This window comes from Kogia breviceps, chromosome 2 (genome assembly GCF_026419965.1).
Source record: "Kogia breviceps isolate mKogBre1 chromosome 2, mKogBre1 haplotype 1, whole genome shotgun sequence".
Classification (NCBI taxonomy): Eukaryota; Metazoa; Chordata; class Mammalia; order Artiodactyla; family Physeteridae; genus Kogia; species Kogia breviceps.
In genome coordinates this window covers 150079069-150102863 of record NC_081311.1, presented here as the reverse complement: position 1 = coordinate 150102863, position 23795 = coordinate 150079069, and the positions used below count along the sequence as shown (strand labels likewise).

The window sequence follows — 23795 nt, the reverse complement described above, 5'->3', positions numbered from 1 at the left end:
TAAATTAATGGCAACGTGGATACTGTTTGAGTTTGAATTTGAAAACAAATTATTATGAACCTCAGAATGTACAAACAAAATTATTATAATTTTGAACACTTCCCCCCACTTTGATACCTCTAATAATATATCTATGAGAGATTGGACATTTTACTTAATACCTGAAAGTTCTTCCCTTCTTATCCTAATTGTTTTTCCACTTTAAACCTTCTTATCAAGGTGGGACATACGTAGAGAAAAATGCACACAACCTAAGTGTAGAGCTCAGCAAACTTTTATAAACTGAATACATGTGTGAAACCAGCACCCAGATCAAGAAAAACATATTGCCAGCACCAAAGAAATGCCCTTGTGCCCCCTTCCAATTCTTGCCCCTACCCACTATCTTGCTTTTACTAGTATAGACTGGCTTTGCCCAGTTTTATATTTCATATAAATGGAATCACTGAGTATGTAATCTTGGAGTATCCAACATTCTTTACTCAAAATTTTGTTTTTAATCTATATTGATGCATGGAGTTGTAAATCATTTCTTCTCATTGGTGTATATACTAATTTTTGTTAATATGCCACATTTTATTTATCCTTTCATCTATCATTGGGAATTTTGGCAATTACAGTTTGGAGCCTTTATAGTTTTTCAGTAAACATATATATGTAATTCTGTTGTATCAGTTTGTCTATCTATGAGCAGGCCCTTATGGTTTATTAACCCAGGACTAATTCCTGAAAAAAACCTCCAAATCTGGCTAATTTTGGCAACCAGCTTAAATTTTACTTAACAAATTACATTTAAAAAATAAAAAACACTATAAGGAACTATATTTAAATAATAAAAAATAAAAATGTCCTACAGGATTACCAGAGAGTAGGGGTTTAAAAACTGCTGCCTGAGGGCCAAATGGGGACCGCTGCCTGGTCTTGTAAATAAAGGTTTATTGGGACACAGCCATGCTCTTTCGTCTGTGGCCACTTTTGCACTACGACAGCAGAGTTGAGCAGTTGTGACATCTCTGTCCCACAAAGCCTAATATTTACAGTCTGTCCCTTCAAGTAAAAAGTTTGCTGGCTCTGTCACTGAGCAATCTGACTGAGGAACATAATTAGTTTCAAAATAAGCATAGCACATCATATTACTATATTTAAAACCTGAATAATTCTGACAATAACAGAAGCTTCATTATTTCAGATGGCACCCGATGCTGCCTTAGAGGAAACGATCCCCCAGACCTCATAATTCCTTGTCTGGTACTAAAGACATCGAGGAGAAAAGAATGAAGAAAATGTCCCTATGTAGCATTTCCAGCTCTGATCCCTGGCTTTGAGAAGCTGGATATTTCTGGAAGGATGTATGATAAGTAACAAGGCAGTAACTCTTCTGAATCATGGCTATCATTGCAGGGCGGAAGAATCTGACTCAGTCATAATGTGCTATTCCTCCCAGTGTTTGAGGGGATGGCTGTGACTTACTCATTCTTGTGTTGTAAACCTTTGTGTTACACAAGCACGCATCTGCTTGGTGGCCCTGTGTTAAAGGACAGAGGGAAGTCGTGCGGGAACGTGGCTGTCCCACATCCCCTCTGCTTCTCTAGAACCATGTTACAACTAAAGGAAACTAAGAGGTTCTAAAAGTAAACTTCAGCTTGACATTAAAGTTTAATTAAGACTTGTAGAAGAGCTGCCTATAAATAGACATTTATAAAATATTCTGGCTTGTAACCAAAGCATTAGTCACTGAACACCTTTGGGAAAGAAGTTGGCACTTAGACAAGCAACAGAAGGTGAAAGCACTGCATAAACAGCTAGGTTCCAAGACAACAGCAAACGAAAGAGAAACACAGTATTCACATTTCAAGAGCGAGGCTCCTGGTCTGTTTTCAATTTTGAAGCTATTTTGCCACATTACCATGATTACAATTCTACTCTTTATGTGTGTGTGTGTGTGTGTGTGTGTGTGTGTGTGTGTGTGTGTGTGTGTATGTGTATATATACATCTTACTGTATCTTGATTCATTAACAAGGTGCTGTCAGAAAGATACCCACTAGCTTTTTACATGAGACATAATAAAGGACCAGGTGCACATCTGGAAGTGTGACAAGGCCGAACCAGAGCTTTCCCCGGGAATCGCAGTTCATTCTTTATTAAAACATGCATAATGCAGACTTGAAATTTACAAAGCAGCCTAGAATCCATGTAATTTAAACAAATCAAGATACTGTGTACATACAGAATCATAACTTAATAAGTGAAAGGAAAAGCAGAAAAATGATGTATTTCAGCACCAGGCTCTATGTTTGTCCTGAAGGAACGCTACTTGTTCTATTTTGTGAGAAACGCTCCCTAAGTCTTCATATAATTAATGCATTTTGCCTTGATAAGATGAATGACTGCTTCATAGCTAACATGTTTTTAATCAAGATGCTAGAACAAAATATAACAGAAATTGATAAGTATCCATGTCAAGGTAACACGAGTCATTTATTTGACAAAAAACTAGCCTGTGGCAAAGTGGCCTCAGGCCCAAGTGAAATTTTGTCCTCTTTTTTCTTTATTACTGACTTCGGGGAAAAAAAATAAAATAGTGGAAAATTCTCATCTACTGGGAAATATAAGATACCTGACATTTAAGAAGATTTTACTGAATAGACAAATTCACTAAGATCCCAAGGAGGATAGCAGAAGAACAGGGATTGGAAGATAGAACTAGGAATTAGAATGTTTAGTGTATGAAGCATACAATTCCTCTTCCCCAAACTCTGTGACATCCGTGAGGCATATATCCCTACTATCTGCACTTTAAAAATGGACAGTTTTGTTACACTCACTCTTTTGGGGGTAACAGCACAGTGCGGTTACACACCACTCACTGTCTACCCAACAGTGAGTTCCCTTCTTAGCTGCTAACAGAACCCTGGATTGGCCAGGCAGTCGGCAGTATCCCCTTGATCCTGCAGAAGCTAAGCCCCCAGCTCAGCTTCAGGGAGTGAATTATGATTGATCTACTATGATCATGACGACTCCATCCTCTTTCCACCAGGATAGATTTGGGGGCAGCATGCGACACCACTCTGGTTAATCAGAATAAGGCGTCTGCTCAGACACTTCCCTTCCTTGAAAGGCAGCCTCAAGAGGACACAGAATTTTCCTCCTGCCCCTTTCTGTTTACTGGGAACCTTGGTACCCCGGCAGCCACAAGGGAAAAGCCAAGAGAACTGAAAAGATAACCCATGAACCCTGAAGGCCCAGATTTTGGCAGCTTCTCAGTAAACCTGCAACCACCTTCTCCAGACTGCTTATTATGCAAAATAATTAAACACCTTTGTTTAAGTTACTATTAGTCCCGTACTCTGTTACTCACAGTTAAAAGCATTCCTCACTGATACGAAAGCACTTTTGTTCAGGAAAAGCCTCCATCACTTACCCTGGAAGCATGACGGAGGCACAGAAGAGAAGTAGTGTCATTTAGATCAGTCATCTCTGTGATGGTTAATACCTGCTCCTCTATTTGTAATCTTTTAGATAAAGTCATATTTGTTCATTTTCATTTCGAACCGTAAGTCCATTTGAATGTGGTTTACTGTCCTGAGAATTTAGAGATTCAGGAGGAAGCTTCAACTTAACGAAAACATGAGACGGAGTGCGTCAACACTATTTAGTTTGCTGTCGGCAGTCTATTAGTGCAGTCATCAGAAACTCATGTTTTTGATGGAGTAACTACATTTACCTGAAGCAGGTATGTAGCTCTGAGACACAGAAACACCATCAGTGCCAGCGGAGTTACAGTCGGGAGAAGGCATAGAACATATGGTTGCAATTTGCCTACCACGACCGAGCAGGCAGAGAGGACTCCTTTGAGGGAGAGGCAAATTTTTCTCTGAGAGAGTATCATTTATTAAAATGCAAAGTAGTTTGTCAGAACCCTTCACCCGTGGGCCTAAAAATTAATTCGGAGAGTTTTCACTTGAAAACTCTTCAAATAAGTTATCATTTACCTAATGGAAATAGCCTCTAATCTTCCTAACTGATGCAAAACATGTGGGGCTTATACTGTACACTGACTGGCCTTTAGGCCACTACAAGCCTCATAGAACTGAAAACAACTGACCCAGGCACAGTCAGCAGCTTTCTCGGGACATAAAGAAACAATAAACTCTGGACAAATAACCAGTACACGTGCAGAAAATGTTTAGAATTCACTGGCAATATTTAATTTTTTTATCCAAATGAAAACATTTTTATCGTGGTCTCTAACTATTCCAACCATAATTTATCAAAAATAACAACTTTTCTCAAATCTTCGTATGTATCAGGCTTTGTGCTATGCAATGCACTGGCCTGCATTATTGCATTTTATTTTTAAAACAACCTTACAGAGTACTATTTTACCTTCTTGCCAATGAGGAAGGAAGTTTACAGAGGTTGAAAGTCTTCTCTGAAAAGGTCATTCAGCTACTAAATGGTAGATAGACTTGAACCAGGTTAGTCTGACTTCAGATCTAAACTCTAAACCACCACCACACTGGTTCTCAGATTTCAGCTTGATAAGAACCACTGACAGCCTTCTTAATAATGAACATTTCTGGCCTGGTCCCCTGGATTCTGATTTGGAGGCTCGGGGGCCTAGGAGCCTGCATTTCTACCAAGCATCCCAGGTGATTCTCATGAGGGTGACTCAAAGACCACCCCTTGAGAAAAACTGCCTTACCTTCTGTTGGCTGTCATACAAAATCATAATGGACTTGATATTTCGACTACAGGAAACATTATCACTTCAAATTAAAAATGCAATGTAGGTAATGTAATTTCTCGTGAGAAATACGTAAGGAAAAACCGATAATTCAATTACATTAATGATTTAATATCTTAATTCAGTAAGATATATTTTCACTCTTCAGGAAATAAGCATTCTCAGTAATATTTCCATATAAATTTCAACATCTCATTTTTTTCATGGGCCAGACAGATTGCAGTGAAAGATGACAAGGTAACCATGGAAGTGTCTGATTTGAGGAGATGAAAACACCACTTATTTGTAGCTTAGGTAATCTTTCCCACACCAAATACTTCTTCTTATCAAAGGCCCATGAGAGCAAAAGCACCAGGAAGACTAAGCATTTTAGAAAGAAAATAAATATGTGAATGGGAAGGTTATAAATTATTCATCTAACAATTCAACAAAGGCACCACAATTACATGCTGGATTACAAAGCAGTTAGCGGTTGCTGTTTTTGGACTCTCTAAGCAGCCAATCTGGATAATTTAAGTATAAAGTCCAATTATCTATCAAATAGGTTAGGGCTTCTTGGCCCTCGACTGTGGATGCTCAAGGCTATCCTGGCATTGCCTAGGTGAAAAGAATTAATTTATTCTCTGCCATATGTGATCCCACCCCAGCAGGGTACCCAGTGCTGTTTGTCAACCTTGTTACTCATTCCTGGTTGATTCCCTATCCCATTTATCTTAACAGCTATTTTGAATCTTTTCCCATTCCCTTCACAAGGTCCCAAACCCCACCTCAGAGCCCTCACCTTCCATATACAAACTCACTTTTCATTCTGGCCATCCATTAATTCTCTGTATTTCCCTTCCTTCCACATTAAAATGTCTTAATCAGTGTCAGCATCTATTCACAGCTTCTTAGCTCAAGATAAGGGGAATCTTAACTTCTTTCTAAGGCTAACCTTTACCACCTGAGTCTGACCCCAGGCACATGCTGTTTCCTTTAGGACCCTGTTCCATCCTCAGCAAACATCCACTTGTCACCTACAGTGTTCCAGGCACTGTGTTACATACCGGGAACGCAAAGATGAAAAGACAGGAACCCACCTTGAAGCAGTGTACAGGATGGTGTGGAGACAGACAATAATAGCTCTGAGCACAGATACAGTGGGACCAGGGTCACAGGAGGACTAGGTTTATGTAGCTGGAGACAAAGTGTGTGTGTGTGGGGGGGGGGGCTTTACCTAGGAAACAGCTGAGATTTATAAGATAAATAAGCATTAATCAGATAGATAAGTCAAAGTGAAAAGATACAGAGGCTCAGGAGAGCATGGCATGGCCACACAACTATTCTGCAATCAATGGAAAAGAGTCCTGTGGAATTGCTGAGGAAGAGCACTACAGACTTTAGATGTTAATGAGCTACTGAAGCCTTGCTATCCGAAGTATAAGTTAGAAAGCTCATGCTGGAAACATCTTGGTGGAGGAATTTGAATAATGTAAAATCAGAGGCCAGTAGCCCAGAAAGTGGTAAAGCTCAGTGATTCAGGTAAGATATTGAGTGCCTGATTTGGAGCAAAAGTAGTAGAGATGGAGAAGTATGGTGGATAAAAAAACACATCTGGGTGATAGTATTCTAGGACTTGGTAATTTATTTGATGTCAGGGGTAAGAAAGAGAGAAGCATGCAGGTTGAGCTCCAGGTTGTTGGCTTTGGTAACTAACTAATGGTTGTGTCACCGGTGGATAGTGACTGGGCACCCAAGACTGCATGTCTGATAGCCAACTGGATGGGTGGGTGTGGAACTCAGAGACACTGATTTGGGCATCAGCAGTGGAGGCAGACCAGGTGAGGTTATGGTTGTGGGCAAGATTATCCAGGGAAAATATGGGAGTGTGAGAGGAGTGAGAGAGGGCTATTAAGGAAGCCAAAAGAGCCAAATTCAGTGGTCCTCCAAACACAACTGAGAAGGAGGGGCTAGAGAAGTAAAAGGAGATTGGGAGTAGAATGGCATCCTGGAAATTAAAGCAAAAGACATTGAAAAAAAGGAAGTGAACAGCTGTCAAATTTTTCACAGGACAGTTCAAGTAATATCTGAAGTGTCCCCTGGATTTAAGCAGACTATTTCTTTGTTCAATTTATTCTTTTCCCTGCCTTTGATCCTCACATAATTAAATAACATTTGAAAAATACATAAAAATTCAGTTGAACCTACTTGTTCCTAATAAATTCTCCTTCCCTTAATCACTGATGCTGTCATTTAGCTATGACTGCACAGGAATTTCTGTTAAAATTTGCCAGCGACATCCTTTTTCTCCCCCACCAGTCACATTTTAAGTGCCAACTTCCATGACCTCTCCTCAGTCATTATGCTCTCTGATTGCTACAAAATCACAGTATTAAGTCCCTCTTTTTACATCCTCCATTGGCTATTTCACCGTGGAGTTGGTTTTTCTCTTAGTTCTATGATGACACTTTTTCAGTCTCCTGGAGTAAGTTCTTACTCTTTTTAAGCTCTTTAAATAAAATTTACCCACCCCTCTCAAAATTTGATTCTTAGCTCTTTGTGAAATTCACATTTCCATCACAGGCATTCTCATAACTAATGTGAAGAGGACCTCCAAACATAATCCTGAACTAGATTTTCCACTGCAGACCTACATATAGAAGTCTCATCAAATTCAACACACCCCAATTTAAACCTGCTTCCTCTATATCCCTACCTCCCCCAAACAGTCTCCCATATTCCTGCCCTGTCAGTGATGCCTCCTTGCCCTCTTTCACTTTCCATACACAACCAGCTCTTAACCTGAAATGTGGATTCTCTCTGGCCCTCATTTTCACACCTTCCCTCTGACATGCAGAACAATTTCAACAGAGGGAATACAGACATGATACAGAATTACAATGGTTTATTTCCCAACATAAATAATAACAGCAATCAACATTTATCCAGTTTGCACTGTGTACACTATTCTAAGCACGTTTACATGTATTTTCTTATTCCTGTTTCCCTTCTATGAATTTAGAAGACAAAGATGATTTATTCCCTTTCAAATGGGTCACACATATATTTAGGGATATCTTTGTTTTGTACATCAATCTGAATTATGTAACCAGTTTTTGGATGATCAAATACTAAGCATCATGTAGTAAAGGTTAGCTCATTTTGAACCAAAACTCTATTAACAGGCACTTGCAAATGTCTGAAAAATAACTACAATTATGATAACGATAACCCAAAGCACATTTAAATCCTGAAATACCTTCCGAGTTATCAGTGAAAGGTTAAAATCGTGCTTGATAAAACCACGGTGCTCACACATTCTCATTCTTTTGAAAAGTGGTAACCTTCGAGTGTATACTTATGTGACTGCTGTATAGAACACTTAGTCTCTTTCAGCAGAATGAGACTGCTGTTCTTTTCCAGGTTTTTAAATGCTGCTAACCCCCAAGGATTAGTTCTTAGTCCTTTACTCTTTAGAACCCACATGCACACACCAATTACCCCATCCTGATAAATAAGCAGAGAGCCAACTACACTTACCTCAAAAATCCAATTTTTGCAGAAACTTGTAAATCAGCAGAACAGTTTTCATGAGCACAAAATCTTGCAAAGTTTATCTGGAAATAAAATATGACAGTATTTTTTATCTTAGTTCAAATCAGTAGGTATATTTCTGTGTTTTAAAGGATAAAATATCTACGATACATGAAAAAATAAAATTAATATAGCAAATTGATACCTCCTTTACACCTTTCGAAGAGTTCAATTTGAGTATCATTAGGTTCAGATGACAATTCCAGGGCTAAAGGAACCACATTCTTTAAATAGGCAAATTTAAAGTCTAAGTTGGTTAAGCAAAAGAAATAATTTCTTTCTTTCATAATAGTTGTATAAAAAGAAGTTTAATCAGACTGTGGTAGTAACCTTTGTAAGTGTTTAGAACCTATGCTGCCAAGATTTTCTTCGTTGAGTCCCTCTCGATTTTCTGGTGCTGCTGTTTGATCCCGATTATGCATACGCATGACACTTAATTTTCACAGATGGCAGAACAGTGATTTTATATTTGTTGAAAATAATAAAAGGTAGAAATTTAGAAATTTTACTTTGAGGATACAGTGAATAAAAATAAATGATAGTTTATCAACAAGTTCCAGAATTTATTTAATTCTGAGCATTTTAATAGGACCCAGAGATACTGTAAGGTACACAGGAAGCCCTGAGGTATAAGTTGGACAAAGGAAAAACAGAGAGATATAAAAAGAAAGGAAGCTGAGAGGAACAGGTGAGACAGGGAGAGATTCAGAAAAGAAAGAAATCTAGAAAGTCAGAGAAGGAGCCAGGCACATGAAATGTGAAGTGGGTAGAGCGTTGTCAAATGGCACATCAGACCAGAGACTGCCTATAGCAGCGGGAGCAGAGGGAAAGTGTAAATCGTTCTCTAGATTATTAATATATATATATATTTTTACTTCTCTTATTCGTAAAGCAGGTTGTTTGAAGAATCAAAATGTAGCTCATTCTAACATAACTACAAATTACTAAGGTTTGGGCATACGTACTTACAATATTGAGACGTTCATTATTAAAGACATTTAAAAGTAGTTGATATTGAAAACTGAAGTTCAACAGAAGAGTAAAAAAAACCAACGTCTATAAATATTTTCATACAAGGCTACAGAGAGACTTTGCTCTTAATTTATTATCTTCATTTGATCTAGTATTGTAGACCAGACAGTGCTGATTGAAAGCTCAAATATCTTAAATCGACTTAGGGGCAATTTTATCTGGACAGGATATAAACTAGACCTTTAAATGTCCCTTTCATCTTTTGCATTCTGTGTGCCATTACTGAATGTTTTAATGAATGCTTTAACCATGGCCCCAAACATCCTGCTGACTCTGTCATTGTGTTGTTGGACAGTAAAAGTCTGAACAACTGGATCCTGGGAATAAACACACAGTGAGTGAAACTGATATATTTTGGGATACATTTTATTTTATTTAAATTGTTTTTAAACATCTTTATTAGAGTAAAATTGCTTTACAATGGTGTGTCAGTTTCTGCTTTATAAAAAAGTGAATCAGTTATACATATACATATGTCCCCATATCTCTTCCCTCTTGTGTCTCCCTCCCTCCCACCCTCCCTATCCCACCCCTCTAGGTGGTCACAAAGCACCGAGCTGATCTCCCTGTGCCCTGCGGCTGCTTCCTACTCGCTATTTTACATTTGCTAGTGTATATATGTCCCTGCCACTCTCTCACTTTGTCCCAGTTTACGCTTCCCCCTCACTGTGTCCTCAAGTACATTCTCTATGTCTGTGTCTTTATTGCGTCCTGCCCCTAGGTTCTTCATAACCATTTTTTTATTTTTAGATTCCATATATATGTGTTAGCATATGGTATTTGTTTTTCTCTTTCTGAATTACTTCACTCTATATGACAGACTCTAGGTCCATCCACCTCACTACAAATAACTCAATTTCGTTACTTTTTATGGCTGAGTAATATTCCATTGTATATATGTGCCACATCTTCTTTATCCATTCATCTGTTGATGGACACTTAGGTTGCTTCCATGACCTGGCTATTGTAAATAGAGCTGCAATGAACATTTTGGCACATGACTCTTTTTGAATTATGGTTTTCTCAGGGTATATGCCCAGTAGTGGGATTGCTGAGTCATATGGTAGTTCTATTTTTAGTTTTTTAAGGAACCTCCATACTGTTCTCCATAGTGGCTGTATCAATTTACATTCCCACCAACAGTGCAACAGGGTTCCCTTTTCTCCACACCCTCTCCAGCATTTGTTGTTTGTAGATTTTTTGATGATGGCCATTCTGACTGGTGTGAAGTGATACCTGATTGTAGTTTTGATTTGAATTTCTCTAATGATTAGTGATGTTGAGCATTCTTTCATGTGTTCATTGGCAATCTGTATATCTTCTTTGGAGAAATGCCTATTTAGGTCTTCTGCCCATTTTTGGATTGGGTTGTTTCCTTTTTTGATATTGAGCTGCATGAACTGCTTGTAAATTTTGGAGATTAATCCTTTGTCAGTTGCAAATGTTTTCTCCCATTCTGAGGGTTGTGTTTTCGTCTTGCTTATGGCTTCCTTTGCTGTGCAAAACCTTTTAAGTTTCATTAGGTTCCATTTGTTTATTTTTTGTTTTATTTCCATTTCTCCAGGAGGTGGGTCAAAAAGGATCTTGCTGTGATTTATGTCAGAGTGTTCTGCCTATGTTTTCCTCTAAGAGTTTGAAAGTGTCTGGCCTTACATTTAGGTCTTTAATCCATTTTGAGCTTATTTTTGTGTAGAGTGTTCTAATTTCATTCTTTTACATGTAGCTGTCCAGTTTTCCCAGCACCACTTTTTGAAGAGGCTGTCTTTTCTCCACTGTATATTCTTGCCTTCTTTACCAAAAATAAGGTGACCATAAGTGCGTGGGTTTATCTTTGGACCTTCTATCCTGTTCCATTGAGCTATATGTCTGTTTTTGTGCCAGTACCATATGTCTTGATTACTTTACCTTTGTAGTATATAGTCTGAAGTCTGGGAGCCTGATTCCTCCAGCTCCGTTTTTCTTTCTCAAGATTGCTTTGGCTATTCAGGGTCTTTTGTGTTTGCATACAAATTGTGAAAATTTTTGTTCTAGTTCTGTGAAAAATGTCATTGGTAGTTTGATAGGGATTGCATTGAATCTGTAGATTGCTTTGGGTAGTATAGTCATTTTCACAATGTAGATTCTTCCAGTCCAAAAACATGGTATATCTCTCCATCTGTTTGTATCATCTTTAATTTCTTTCATCAGTGTCTTATAATTTTCTGCATACAGGTCTTTTGTGTCCTTAGATAGGTTTATTCCTAGGTATTTTATTCTTTTTTTTTTTTTTTTTTTTTTTTTTTTTTGCAGTACGCGGGCCTCTCGCTGTTGTGGCCTCTCCCTTTGCGGAGCACAGGCTCCGGACACGCAGGCCCAGCGGCCATGGCTCACGGGCCCAGCCGCTCTGCGGCATGTGGGATCTTCCCAGACTGGGGCACGAACCCGTGTCCCCTGCATCGGCAGGCGGACTCTCAACCACTGCACCACCAGGGAAGCCCGGTATTTTATTCTTTTGTTGCAATGGTAAATGGGAGTGTTTCTTTAATTTCTCTTTCAGATTTTTCATCATTAGTGTACAGGAATGCAAGAGATTTCTGTGCATTAATTTTGTATCCTGCTACTTTACCAAATTCATTGATTAGCTCTAGTGTTGTTCTGGTAGCATCTTTAGGATTCTCTATGTGTAGTATCATGTCATCTGCAAAAAGTGACAGTTTTACATCTTCTTTTCTGATTTCGATTCCTTTAATTTCTTTTTCTTCTCTGATTGCTGTGACTAAAACTTCCAAAACTATGCTGAATAACAGTGGTGAGAGTGGGCACCCTTGTCTTGTTCTTGATCTTAGAGGAAATGCTTTCAGTTTTTCACCATTGAGAATGATGTTGGCTGTGGGTTTGTCATATATGGCCTTTATTATGTTGAGGTAAGTTCCCTCTATGCCTACTTTCTGGAGTGTTTTTATCATAAATGTGTGCTGAATTTTGTTAAAAGCTTTTTCTGCAACTACTGAGATGATCATATGGTTCTTCTCTTTCAATTTGTTAATATGGTTTATCACATTCATTGATTTTTGTATAGTGAAGAATCCTTGCATTCCTGGGATAAACCCCATTTGATCAAGCTGTATGATCCTTTTAATGTGCCGTTGGATTCTGTTTGCTAGTATTTTGTTGAGGTTTTTTGCATCTATGTTCATCAGTGTTACTGGCCTGTAGTTTTCCTTCTCTGTGACATCTTTGTCTGGTTTTGGTAACAGGGTGGCATCACAGAATGAGTTTGGGAGTGTTCCTTCCTCTGCTATAGTTTGGAAGAGTTTGAGAAGTATAGGTGTTAGCTCTTCTATAAATATTTGATAGAATTTGCTTGTGAAGCCATCTGTTCCTGGGCTTTTGTTTGTTGGAAGATTTTTAATCACAGTCTCAATTTCAGTGCTTGTGACTGGTCTGTTTATATTTTCTATTTCTTCCTGGGTCGGTCTCAGAAGGTTCTGCTTTTCTAAGAATTTGTCCATTTCTTCCAGGTTGTCCATTTTATTGGCATACAGTTGCTTGCAGTAATTTCTCATGATCCTTTGTATTTTTGCAGTGTCAGTTGTTACTTCTCCTTTTTCATTTCTAATTCTATTGATCTGAGTCTTCTCCCTTTTTTTCTTGATGAGTCTGGCTAATGGTTTATAAATTTTGCTTATCTTCTCAAAGAACCAGCTTTTAGTTTTATTGATCTTTGCTATTGTTTCCTTCATTTCTTTTTCATTTATTTCTGATCTCATCTTTATGATTTCTTTCCTTCTGCTAACCCTGGGTTTTTTTCTTCTTCTTTCTCTAATTGCTTTAGGTGTAAGGTTAGGTTGTTTGAGATGTTTCTTGTTTCTTAAGGCAGGATTTTGTATTGCTATAAACTTCCCTCTTAGAATTGCTTTTGCTGCATCCCATAGGTTTTGGGTCTTCATGTTTTCATTGTCATTTGTTTCTAGGTAGTTTTCGATTTTCTCTTTGATTTCTTCAGTGATCTCTTGATTATTAAGTGGTGTAATGTTTAGCCTCCATGTGTTTGTATTTTTTACAGATTTTTTCCTGTAATTGATATCTAGTTTCATAGCACTGTGGTCGGAAAAGACACTTGATACGATTTCAATTTTCTTAAACTTACCAAGGCTTGATTTGTGACCCAAGATGTGATCTATCCTGGAGAATGTTCCAGGAGCACTTGAGAAGAAAGTGTATTCTGTTGTTTTTGGATGGAATGTCCTATAAATATCAATTACGTCCATCGTGTTTAATGTATCATTTAAAGCTTGTGTTTCCTTATTTATTTTCATTTTGGATGATCTGTCCATTGGTGAAAGGGGGGCATTAAAGTCCCCTACTATGATTGTGTTACTGTCGATTTCCCCTTTTACGGCTGTTAGCATTTGCCTTATGTATTGAGTGCTCCTATGTTGCGTGCATTAATATTTACAACTGTTATATCTTCTTCTTGGATTGATCCCTTGATCATTGTGTAGTGTCCTTCTTTGTCTCTTGTAATAGTCTTTATTTTAAAGTCTATTTGCCTGATATGAGAATTGCTACTCCAGCTTTCTTTTGATTTCCATTTGCATGGAATATCTTTTTCCAACCCCTCACTTTCAGTCTGTCTGTGTCCCTAGGTCTGAAGTGGGTCTCTTGTTGACAGCATATATACAGGGCTTTTTTTGTATCCATTCATCCAGTCTCTGTCTTTTGTTTGGAGCATTTAATCCATTTACATTTAAGGTAATTATTGATATGCATGTTTCTATTACCATTTTCTTAATTGTTTTAGGTTTGTTATTGTAGGTCTTTTCCTTCTCTTATGTTTCTTGCCTAGAGAAGTTCCTTTAGCACTTGCTGTAAAGCTGGTTTGGTGGCACTGAATTCTCTTAGCCTTTGCTTGTGTGTAAAGTTTTTAATTTCTCCATTGAATCTGAATGAGATCCTTTCTGGGTAGAGTAATCTTGGTTGTAGATTTTTGCCTTTCATCACTTCAAGGATACATTTTAAAAAGCAGTTCACTGGTTAGAATGCAGGATCCATCTCAAAATTCACATACAGTTAAAAAGAGAAACTGTTGTGTAACATAAATACACATTTATAAATGAGTAAAATCTGACTAACAAGACATGAGTGAATCTGTGGGTAGGGTGAGTGAGAGGGAGACAAACTGAAAAAGAAGGAGACAGAAAATGAGAAAGATAAGCTGAACACACATGACTATGCTGAATAACTCATGAATGCAACTCACTTCCATTAGGAGTGCTATCTGGAAATATATTTTCTTCATTGGCAAGGCATCAAGGAGAGAAAATTAACATTTTATGTATATGGGAAACCACTGTTATGACTAAATGCATATTTAAATATCCTAAAGTTCAATATCCTAAAGGGAATATAAACAATAAAGAAAAATGGGAAATAAGACATACCATAAATCTTTTTTATTAAAAAATTCATTAAAATTTTAAAAAAATTCAGAGTTCATTTCCTCAGAACTATGTACTATTTCAAAAAAATTTCTTCAGTTATATGTCACATGATGTTTCAAATAAAGGAAAAAATTCTTACTGTTTTTGCAATGATGTCTTTTTCTTTCTTCTGCTGAAGAATTGGCTGAAGTGGTGGGAATTCCTCTGTACTTCGTTTACTGATGACATGATGCCCCAGGTGGTAAGTGGCTTCAATCTGAATTGGGGTGAGGATGTCCCGTACATCTTTCTAAAGAAATTGAAAACCATATGAATTAATAACAAAAGTAAGCATCTAAATAAAAAATATATATAAAGTCCCTCCTTTCCTGCATAAGGTCAAACACAATATATGGAAGTCAAAGAAAATCCTTTCCTTTTAAGCTAAATTGTTAAAAAATTGAACTATTTTCACACATTACAAAAGCAATCACATTTATTAGGAAAAAGACAAAAGGTATTAAAAATGAAAAAACATAACTATCCAATAATAGTTATGGAGGTCTACATTTTGGCATATTTTCTTCAATGCTACTTTCTATGCATACAATTTTCTTATTAGTTGTTTACAGTTTTTCTACATTTATTGTGCTTTCACACTTTACAAAGAAAGAGTTCTTGGATTTATTTATCAATGATACAGGAACTGTAACCCATTTGGAATCCATTCTGCTCTGTATGATACTCTTTTAAGTTTAATATCTTACTAATTTTTTACACAGCATGTGCCATTCTTAATCTTCTTTATATATAGTCAAAAAGTCTTTGAGTGATTAGATTTTTAAAATTTATTGTCTTCTGTCCCCCAAGAAACGACTTGAGTTTATTACACTGGTTGTCAATTCATAATTCATATATTTTAATCTTTATTTCTACATGCAGGCATTATTTTTCTCTTTTAAAAACATTTTCCCATGAACTTAAAATTTATTTCATCTTTTCATTCGATTATTCAATAGCCCCTTCATTAAATGGGAATATACAACATTGCTATCAAAATTATTTGCTAACATAAATATGCACAAACACTAAAATAACTGACAAGAAAATAACTTTGAAGTAGTTTGGCATTCAATTAATGAAACACTTCCCTAAATAGTAAAGGTGTTCTAGAATCCCAAGTCTGTGAAAAAAAAAATATATGGAAGTCAAGTAAGATAAAAAAACATGGCATCTCTAAGAAAGCGCTTCTCAGAGCAGCCCTGCCTAGACAGATATGAGATTTTCAAAATATACTGAACAAAGCAGACTCATTTATTTTTATCCCTATCTAAGAGGATGGGCAAATAAGATTCCACTATAAAGTAATCCATGAGGATTGATAACAGAATTCAGTTGACAATTTAAACTGCATGAAATAAGACATGTTGATGGCAAATCTATAGAACAAGTAGTTTATGCACAACAAAAATTAAAAGTAGATATTATCTCAGGATTTGAGAGAGAAGTTCACAATCAGCAGATACAGTCCACCTACACAGGAACTATGCAGTTTTTCTTGGTATTATAATTGTTACTGTACTCAGAAGATATTCAAAGAATTGGTCACACAGTTCGTCTTTCACACTAACAATTTAAATGTAAAGTTTGGCTTGACTCTACTTTTCATATGCCCGTTTTAATTTACATTTCTTCTCATTAAAAAAAAAATAGATTCATCAAAGTCCCACTAAGGAAACTCAAGTGTTTTCATTGGGACTAGACATATTAATTTTAACCATAATTGAGTTTTATATTTATGAGGTTTATATTTATACTTAGTGAGTTCATTAGTAGATCCATGACACTGTAATTGACAGACCTCCTATTGAATAATGTCAGTGGATTTCTATTTATCTAGACAATTCAGAGTTGGAATATAGCTTAAACATTTCTGCCTAAAAGCAGATTTCCAAAGCTCATAAATTAACAATCCCTACTGATAGAAAAAAATACCTATCATACAGATTACTATGATATTTATGCCTATAGTAACTTTTGATAAAAATCAATGCAGTTAATAAAGATGACATTTCACATAAGACTACACCGATTCTATGTCTTTCATGTAATTATAAAAAAGGATGTAATTGTTTCTTCTCATCATTTACAACATTATATATAAATTATATAAATATATATATATATATATATATATATATATATATATATATAAATTGGTTAAAAGCAAATGGTCTGAAGGTAGAGTACTGGGCTTCAAACCTCAGGTCCTTCACTTGTTATCTATATGTAACCTTGGTCAAATTACATAATCTGTCTATGGAACAATTACCTCATCTGAAAATGGTTGGTAATAATGATAATGAAAATGATGATTATGACACCTATACCTTATTGTGAGGATTCAATGACAAAACGTATGTAAAACACTTAGTACAATGCCTGGTATGTATTAAGATCTCAATAGATGTTAAATATTATAATTATTATGTGTATATTACTGCAAAATGTAGCTATATAAGCCAACCAAGGAATTACAGAATTTCAGTTTCTTATAATAAATTCTGGTGACTATTTGGAAGGAATAAGAAAAAAGAAAATTAGTCTGTTGCCAACCGGTGAACACTAAATAGAAAATGTGTTCTACTAATACAACTAATACAACTATTAGACTTGTATTAATTAAGTGGTACCTGGAAGATGTGTAGCATGACTCAGAGTACTCAAGATCTCTCATGGCTTTTCCATTCTCACACATGGAGATGTTTTTATTAGATTACTTGGAAAGTGATCATCTCAACTCGAAACCTTGACCATATAGGAATGCTGCAAATCAAGGTCCAAATCCCAAGTTATCAACTTGTGAAAATGGAACAGCTTGAAGCCCTGAGTATGACAATAGCAAACTTGATTAAATTGTTCCCTAGGTGTAGGAGCTAGACAGCCACTGACCGTCCCTCCACATGTCCACTGCTTTAATTCTTCTCAACAAGCTTGCTTTGACCACATCACATGTTATCTAATTCATACTAATTTTCCACAAGGTCTTCTCTACATCTGGTGTATATTACTTTCATTATCCTAATTAGCTATTAATTATGCCTTTCTCACAATATATAAAATGTACGTGCACTCTTGCAAGAACTGTATTTGACAGATATTCACACTTACTTAACTTTAACAGCTCCACCTAAGGACAAAAGCTATAATATCAAAAATTCTTAAAGTGACTAATTAATATACAGGAGGAAAAAGTAGATTTGCTTAAAATTTTTAATTTGGATGGCCATGTGCTATCTATATTAAAAATAATGAAGATTCCATGCCACATTTTTATGGACAATTACATAAAACAGGGCACCCACAAGCATGCAAATTAGCACATGCCTGAAATTACACAAAGTCTGCCTTCTTGTCTGACTTTCACAGAAATTTTTATTATGGCCAGCTTGAGAACTGAGCTGTAGGCCCACGTCATCCTATTGTGTTTATGTAGTGAGGGAATTTATTTAAAGGGTGGAGCCAGAAATATTTATAAAATATTACTTAATGAACAATGATGTTGAGGTATAAATAAACATGTGAAAATATCTATTCATGGGTCTACTCTGTAGAAGGCAGGATCTAGGGATACAAAAATGAAAGCCGGTGCCTACATTACACTTTAAAACCCATAAGTCCACACATGTGGTGGAGAGATGAGCATTCTGATACATGCAGACACAAGTACAGAAGAGGGAGGGCCACCTAACCTACACTCGAAAGGGCATGGGAAAATTCTTTCATAGAAGAATTTTAAGAAGAAATGTGATCCGATTTGTGCTTTTGAAATGCCCCTCTGGTGCCAATGTGGGGAATGGGTTGGGGTGGGAGAAGGCAAGACTGAGGCATAGATTGGAAGCTGAGCCAGCAAGGCCCCGTGTAATTATAACCATTTTATCCAGTAAGTATGTTTCAGAAGGTGAACTGTCAAACATCTGGGACTACAACTTCCTGAGAAAAGACAACACCCCCAAGACAGGTGCCCTCACCATTACACAAATAGAACATTACAGATTTTTCCCTCAAAGAATTCTTTAAAAAGCTCTGAGAACACATCATCTATAAATTTATTAAATATTGATTGATTGGGGGCCTAATGTAATGAGTTGTGCTAGCTCTAAGAAGAGTACAAACATGGAAAAGATAATATCCTATCTCCAAAGACCTTGTAATCTAACAAAGAATTAATATATGTTGGAATAATCAATCATCTTCTAGGTTACCATAATATCAGTATAGTTATATAGTTTGTCTGCATTTAGATTTTCAGCAGAAATGCATGCATATATGGATTGGTCCACAGTGGTTAAAATATAACTACTTTGGAGCAAATGGTACTTCATTAAACTATGTGTTTGTATAGCTTAAAAATGTAAGCAAATAAAATACAAATACATATATTTAGTAATCAAATACGTGTTCATTTTTTGAAGTTATTACTGAAAATTATGGGTTTTATAAGTCACCTAAAGACTTAGGTAACAAAATAAAATTCCTTTATTTCAGAAATCCAAAAGCCAGAATTTAGAGAAACCAAAGGAAAGAAAGAATAAACTAATCTACTAAATACATAGGCAGGTTGATTTCATGATTATTATACAACATACTAAGGCCACTGAACTCACTGGATCTCAGATACCAGTAGAGACAGGCATTCCTGGTCCAATGACTAAGCTAAATATTTCTAAATTTTATGGAATGCTGTAGACAGGAAGGGAATGTTTGTTTTCTTCTCAAACATCAGAGAGTATTTTGATGCAGAAATTCCATCAAGATCAGTCAAGAAATATCTCTAAAAACCTGAAGGTAAGTCTCACTACCATGGCTGCTCCAACATTTCTAAAAATTGTTGCCAATTGTTTTTTTTTTTTTTTTTTTTTTTTTTTTTGCGGTATGCGGGCCTCTCACTGTTGTGGCCTCTCCCGTTGCGGAGCACAGGCTCCGGACGCACAGGCTCAGCGGCCATGGCTCACGGGCTTAGTTGCTCCGCGGCATGTGGGATCTTCCCGGACCAGGGCACGAACCCGTGTCTCCTGCATCGGCAGGCGGATTCTCAACCACTGCGCCACCAGGGAAGCCCTGTTGCCAATTGTTGAATGGGTTTCTCTAAATCAAAACAGCCTCAAAATTATCCTTTGTCCTAAAATCTTGTCCTAAGAAATCTCTAAGACCTAATCAAGTTGTACCTTTGAAGATAACAAAGATTCATTTTCATATGCTTACATGGATGGGGAAACATTTTCATAATGGGAAAAGTGAGGTCCAAGAGAACAGAATTTCAATAGATAAAACACTATAAGGCATAAAAAATTAACCATTTGCCTTCTATCATAGAAACCTTTTATTAACTCCCAACTCTAAATTCTAGATTCTCCTTTCATAACATCTAACAATTTTAAGGCTCTAACAGTACAAATTAAAGCTTGGCATAATTATAAACAACCAAAAAATGGAGTTCTATAAGGAAAAAAATAATTTCTGCCTTCTTATTTTCTGAGGAATACATTTTGACCACTTACATAAAACCATCTTATGTAATACCTGTTTTAATTATGAGTAGATGAAGTAGACTTGAGAAAACTGATGTGCTTATCAACCAGATAAATGACCATATAATCTCAGAAAAATAACATACCAGCAAATGTACATGCTAGTGATGTGATACTTATTAGATTGCTAATAATGTCTCCTATAATCCAAGAAGATCCAATACATGAAACTAGAGAATGTGTGATTAAAAGAGAAGGACTTAATAAAAACCAAGTTTTATGAGAAGATTTGGATTTTCTAAAATAGCCAAATACTCTACTATCAAGGACTGTGATGGGTTTTTTAAATATAAGTAGGTTTAAAGACTTTCATTTATGTGAGATCATCAAGGGATTATGAGCAAGAAAAAAAATAAAATTCAATTCTTTTCCTCACCTTCAGGTCCCCAGTGGCTCTAACATGTTATCATACTGATGAAATCTTTCTGGCTCATTCTCTTTAACACTCAAGTCCAACAATGTGCTGCTCCCACTGGGACCTCCAATTCAACTTTGTTCCCCTGTCCCTCACACACCCTCTTGCTGTCCTCTCTGCTCTCCTTACCCTGCTTAATCTTCATGGCCAAAAATATAACCACTCCCTTGCATACTCCTCGGCTCTCTCGTGCGTTCCTTCTTCACTTCACTCTATTGGCAGACCACAACCATGGTTGAGTGTAACTCTTCATCTAGTCCCACCTGTAAGGTTGAACATGACTGGCAAAAACCACAACCATACTGACTCGTCTCACTTTCTGATGCAACTTAGAGCCTAACTCCATGTCAGGACCATACTGTACTTTCTCACTCTCCCACTCTTCTAGAAGACTACTTCACATCTTCTTCCCGAACTCTAAACACCACTTCTCCCATTCCAATGGAAGCTAACGCCTTTGCTTCTTACTTCGCTGATAATATTAAAGCAATGAGAAGAGGACTTCCAGTCCTCTCAACCACATCTGCCCAGCATCTGCAAGCACATAAACAGATGAACTATGCATGTGTGTATCTAGAATCAATCCTTTCATTTGTACAATTGATCCCACCCTTTTTGCCCTCTTTGCACCGACATTCTTTCCTCTTATCTATCTCATGCACTCTACTGGAACACAGCCATCAGCATAAAAGCATGCTATTCCTCCCATCTTAAAAGAAACAAAAAGTCTCTCCACTTCTCTTGTCAGCTACTGACTCCCCACCCCTTTTCTTTAGCTCCCCTTGGAGTAAAAATCTGTGAAAGAATAAGCTACACTCTGTCTCCAATTCCTCTCCTCCTTTTCCTCTGAACTGCTGTTGTCATGATCACCAATAGCTTCTACATTGCTAAACCCAATGGTGAGTTCTTAGCCCTCATCTTCTTCAACTAAGAGGAAAGCACTGAAAACACTGTCATGCCTTTCTCCTTTTCCCTGCTTTATTCACTTCACTTCCGGGATGCCACAAGCTCCTGTTTTTCGTCCTTACTGATTAGTCCTTCTCATCTCCTCTGTAAGCCTTCTCTTCTCTCTAACCACTTCATGTTGTAGGGCCCAGAGTGCAGACCTTAGCTCTTTTCTCCTCCTGTGATGATCTCAGCCACCTCATATGACTTTCAAACCCATTCATATGCCAAAGACGGATTGTTATATTTCCAGTTCTATGCCCCTCTCCAATTCCAGATGAGTATATACAATACAAATGATTAACTGCTGTTTACACTCAAAAGTAAAATAGGTCTCTCCAGCTCAGCAGGTCCACAGCTGAACTCCAACATTTTACACCCAAAAGTTGTTTCCCTTGCCCTATTGATGAAAACTGTATTCTTCTAGTTGCTTGGGCTAATGACTTTGGAGTCGTCTTGGAGCCTTTCTTTCTCAAATGCTAGACATCCAATCTGTCAGTAAATTTTGTAGAATCTGTCTTCTACTACTTCTCAGCAGATCCACTGCTACCAACTTTGTTGGAGCCATTGTCTCTCACCTGGCTTACTGCAGTATCCTCTTCTTCCCGCATCAACCCGTCAATTATCTGCCCCAAACTCTACAATAGATCCCCATGTCACTTGGAGAAAAAGTCACAGGGTCTAATGTGATTTGACTCTTTTTCTACTGCTCTCCCCCTTGCTCACTCTCCCAGCCATCCTTGCCTCCTCATGGTTTCCTAAAACAACCAGGCTCATTCTTTTCCTGATGCTTTTTTACCTAGCTCTTCTTTCAGTAATGTTCTCCTCCTGGATCAGGGGTTCTCAGAGTACAGCTCTCAAGCATCAGCAACACCTGGGGACTTTGAAGAAAAGCAAATTCTCAGGCCTTGTTGAAGACCTACTGAATCAAGAACTCAAGGTGGGGCCCAGCAATCTGTGTTTCAACAAGCCCCCCAGGTAATGCTGTTGCATGCTAAAGTTTGCGGACCACTGCCCCAGACATCTACATGGTAACTTCTTAGCTTCCTTCAAGTCTTTGCTCAGATGTCACCTTCTGAATGAGGCCCACTCCGCCCAACCTATTTAAAATTGCATTCTTCACTCCTTCCCCAGCACTCTATAATTTCCTGTGCTCTGCTCTCCTTTCCTTTTTCCATCACCCATATAATCCTCTAAAACAGGGGTTCCCGATCCCCAGGCCATGGACCGGTACCGGTCCGTGGCCTGTTAGGAACCGGGCCGCACAGCAGGGGGTGAGCGGCGGGCGAGCGACGCTTCATCTGCCTCTCCCCATCGCTCCCCATCACTCACGCTACCTCCTGGACCATCCCCCACCCCCAGTGGAAAAACTGTCTTCCATGAAACCGGTCCCCGATGCCACAAAGGCTGGGGTCTGCTGCTCTAAAATACTATAAAATTTACATTTTGTTACTATTGTGCTATTGTGTTATTTTCTGTTACTAATGTGCATTGTTACATTTTGTGCCATTGTTTATCTCACCACACTAGACTATAAACTCTATGAGGGTGGTAATCTTTTTGTTTCAGTCACTGACCTATATAAGTGTCTCAAACAGAACCTGACACTACATAGGTACTCAATATCTATTAACTGGAAGAAGTGGAGCTTAACTGGTACAGCCAGAAGGAGCTATGCAAAGAAAGCATGCCCAACTAGCAGGCAGGGAGTCCTCTGAGAGGTGGGGGCTGTGGCCCTGAGCACAAAATTAACAAGTGTCACCTATTTCACTGTAAGGAGCGCTGAGGTAGAACGCACATGTATATTAACACTCCTGACACCGGACGCACTTTACAGAACAAAGGAACAATCCAGTTAATGTCTCCGAAAGCCTCGGGTACCATGCTGGTGGGGGTGGGAAATGCACTCATCATATTTTCATCTCCTCCTAAATAACAGCTAGGGGTCCTTGACAAAACTCAAGGTTAGGGCAGCTGCTTCTGTGGTTCTTACACCTGCCTTTGGATTTGTTGCAAGGGAGAGTGTTGGAGTAGCCTTTTGCCTTTCTATGTATGAGTTTTAAAACATCCCAAACAGAAGCAAGGTAAG

At 37.6% G+C, this 23795-nt stretch overlaps 1 protein-coding gene across 1 annotated transcript in view; it reads right to left on the bottom strand.

Moving 5' to 3' along the window:
* ITGA4 (integrin subunit alpha 4) overlaps positions 1–23795 on the bottom strand; it is an 80700-nt gene that overhangs the window by 16409 nt on the left and 40496 nt on the right. Inside the window, exons 16-17 of the mRNA XM_059051958.2 lie at positions 14916–15065; positions 8268–8344 (exon numbers count right to left, since the gene is read on the bottom strand). Coding sequence (XP_058907941.1) covers positions 8268–8344; positions 14916–15065 — 227 coding nt within the window. The remainder of the gene's footprint in view (positions 1–8267; positions 8345–14915; positions 15066–23795) is intronic.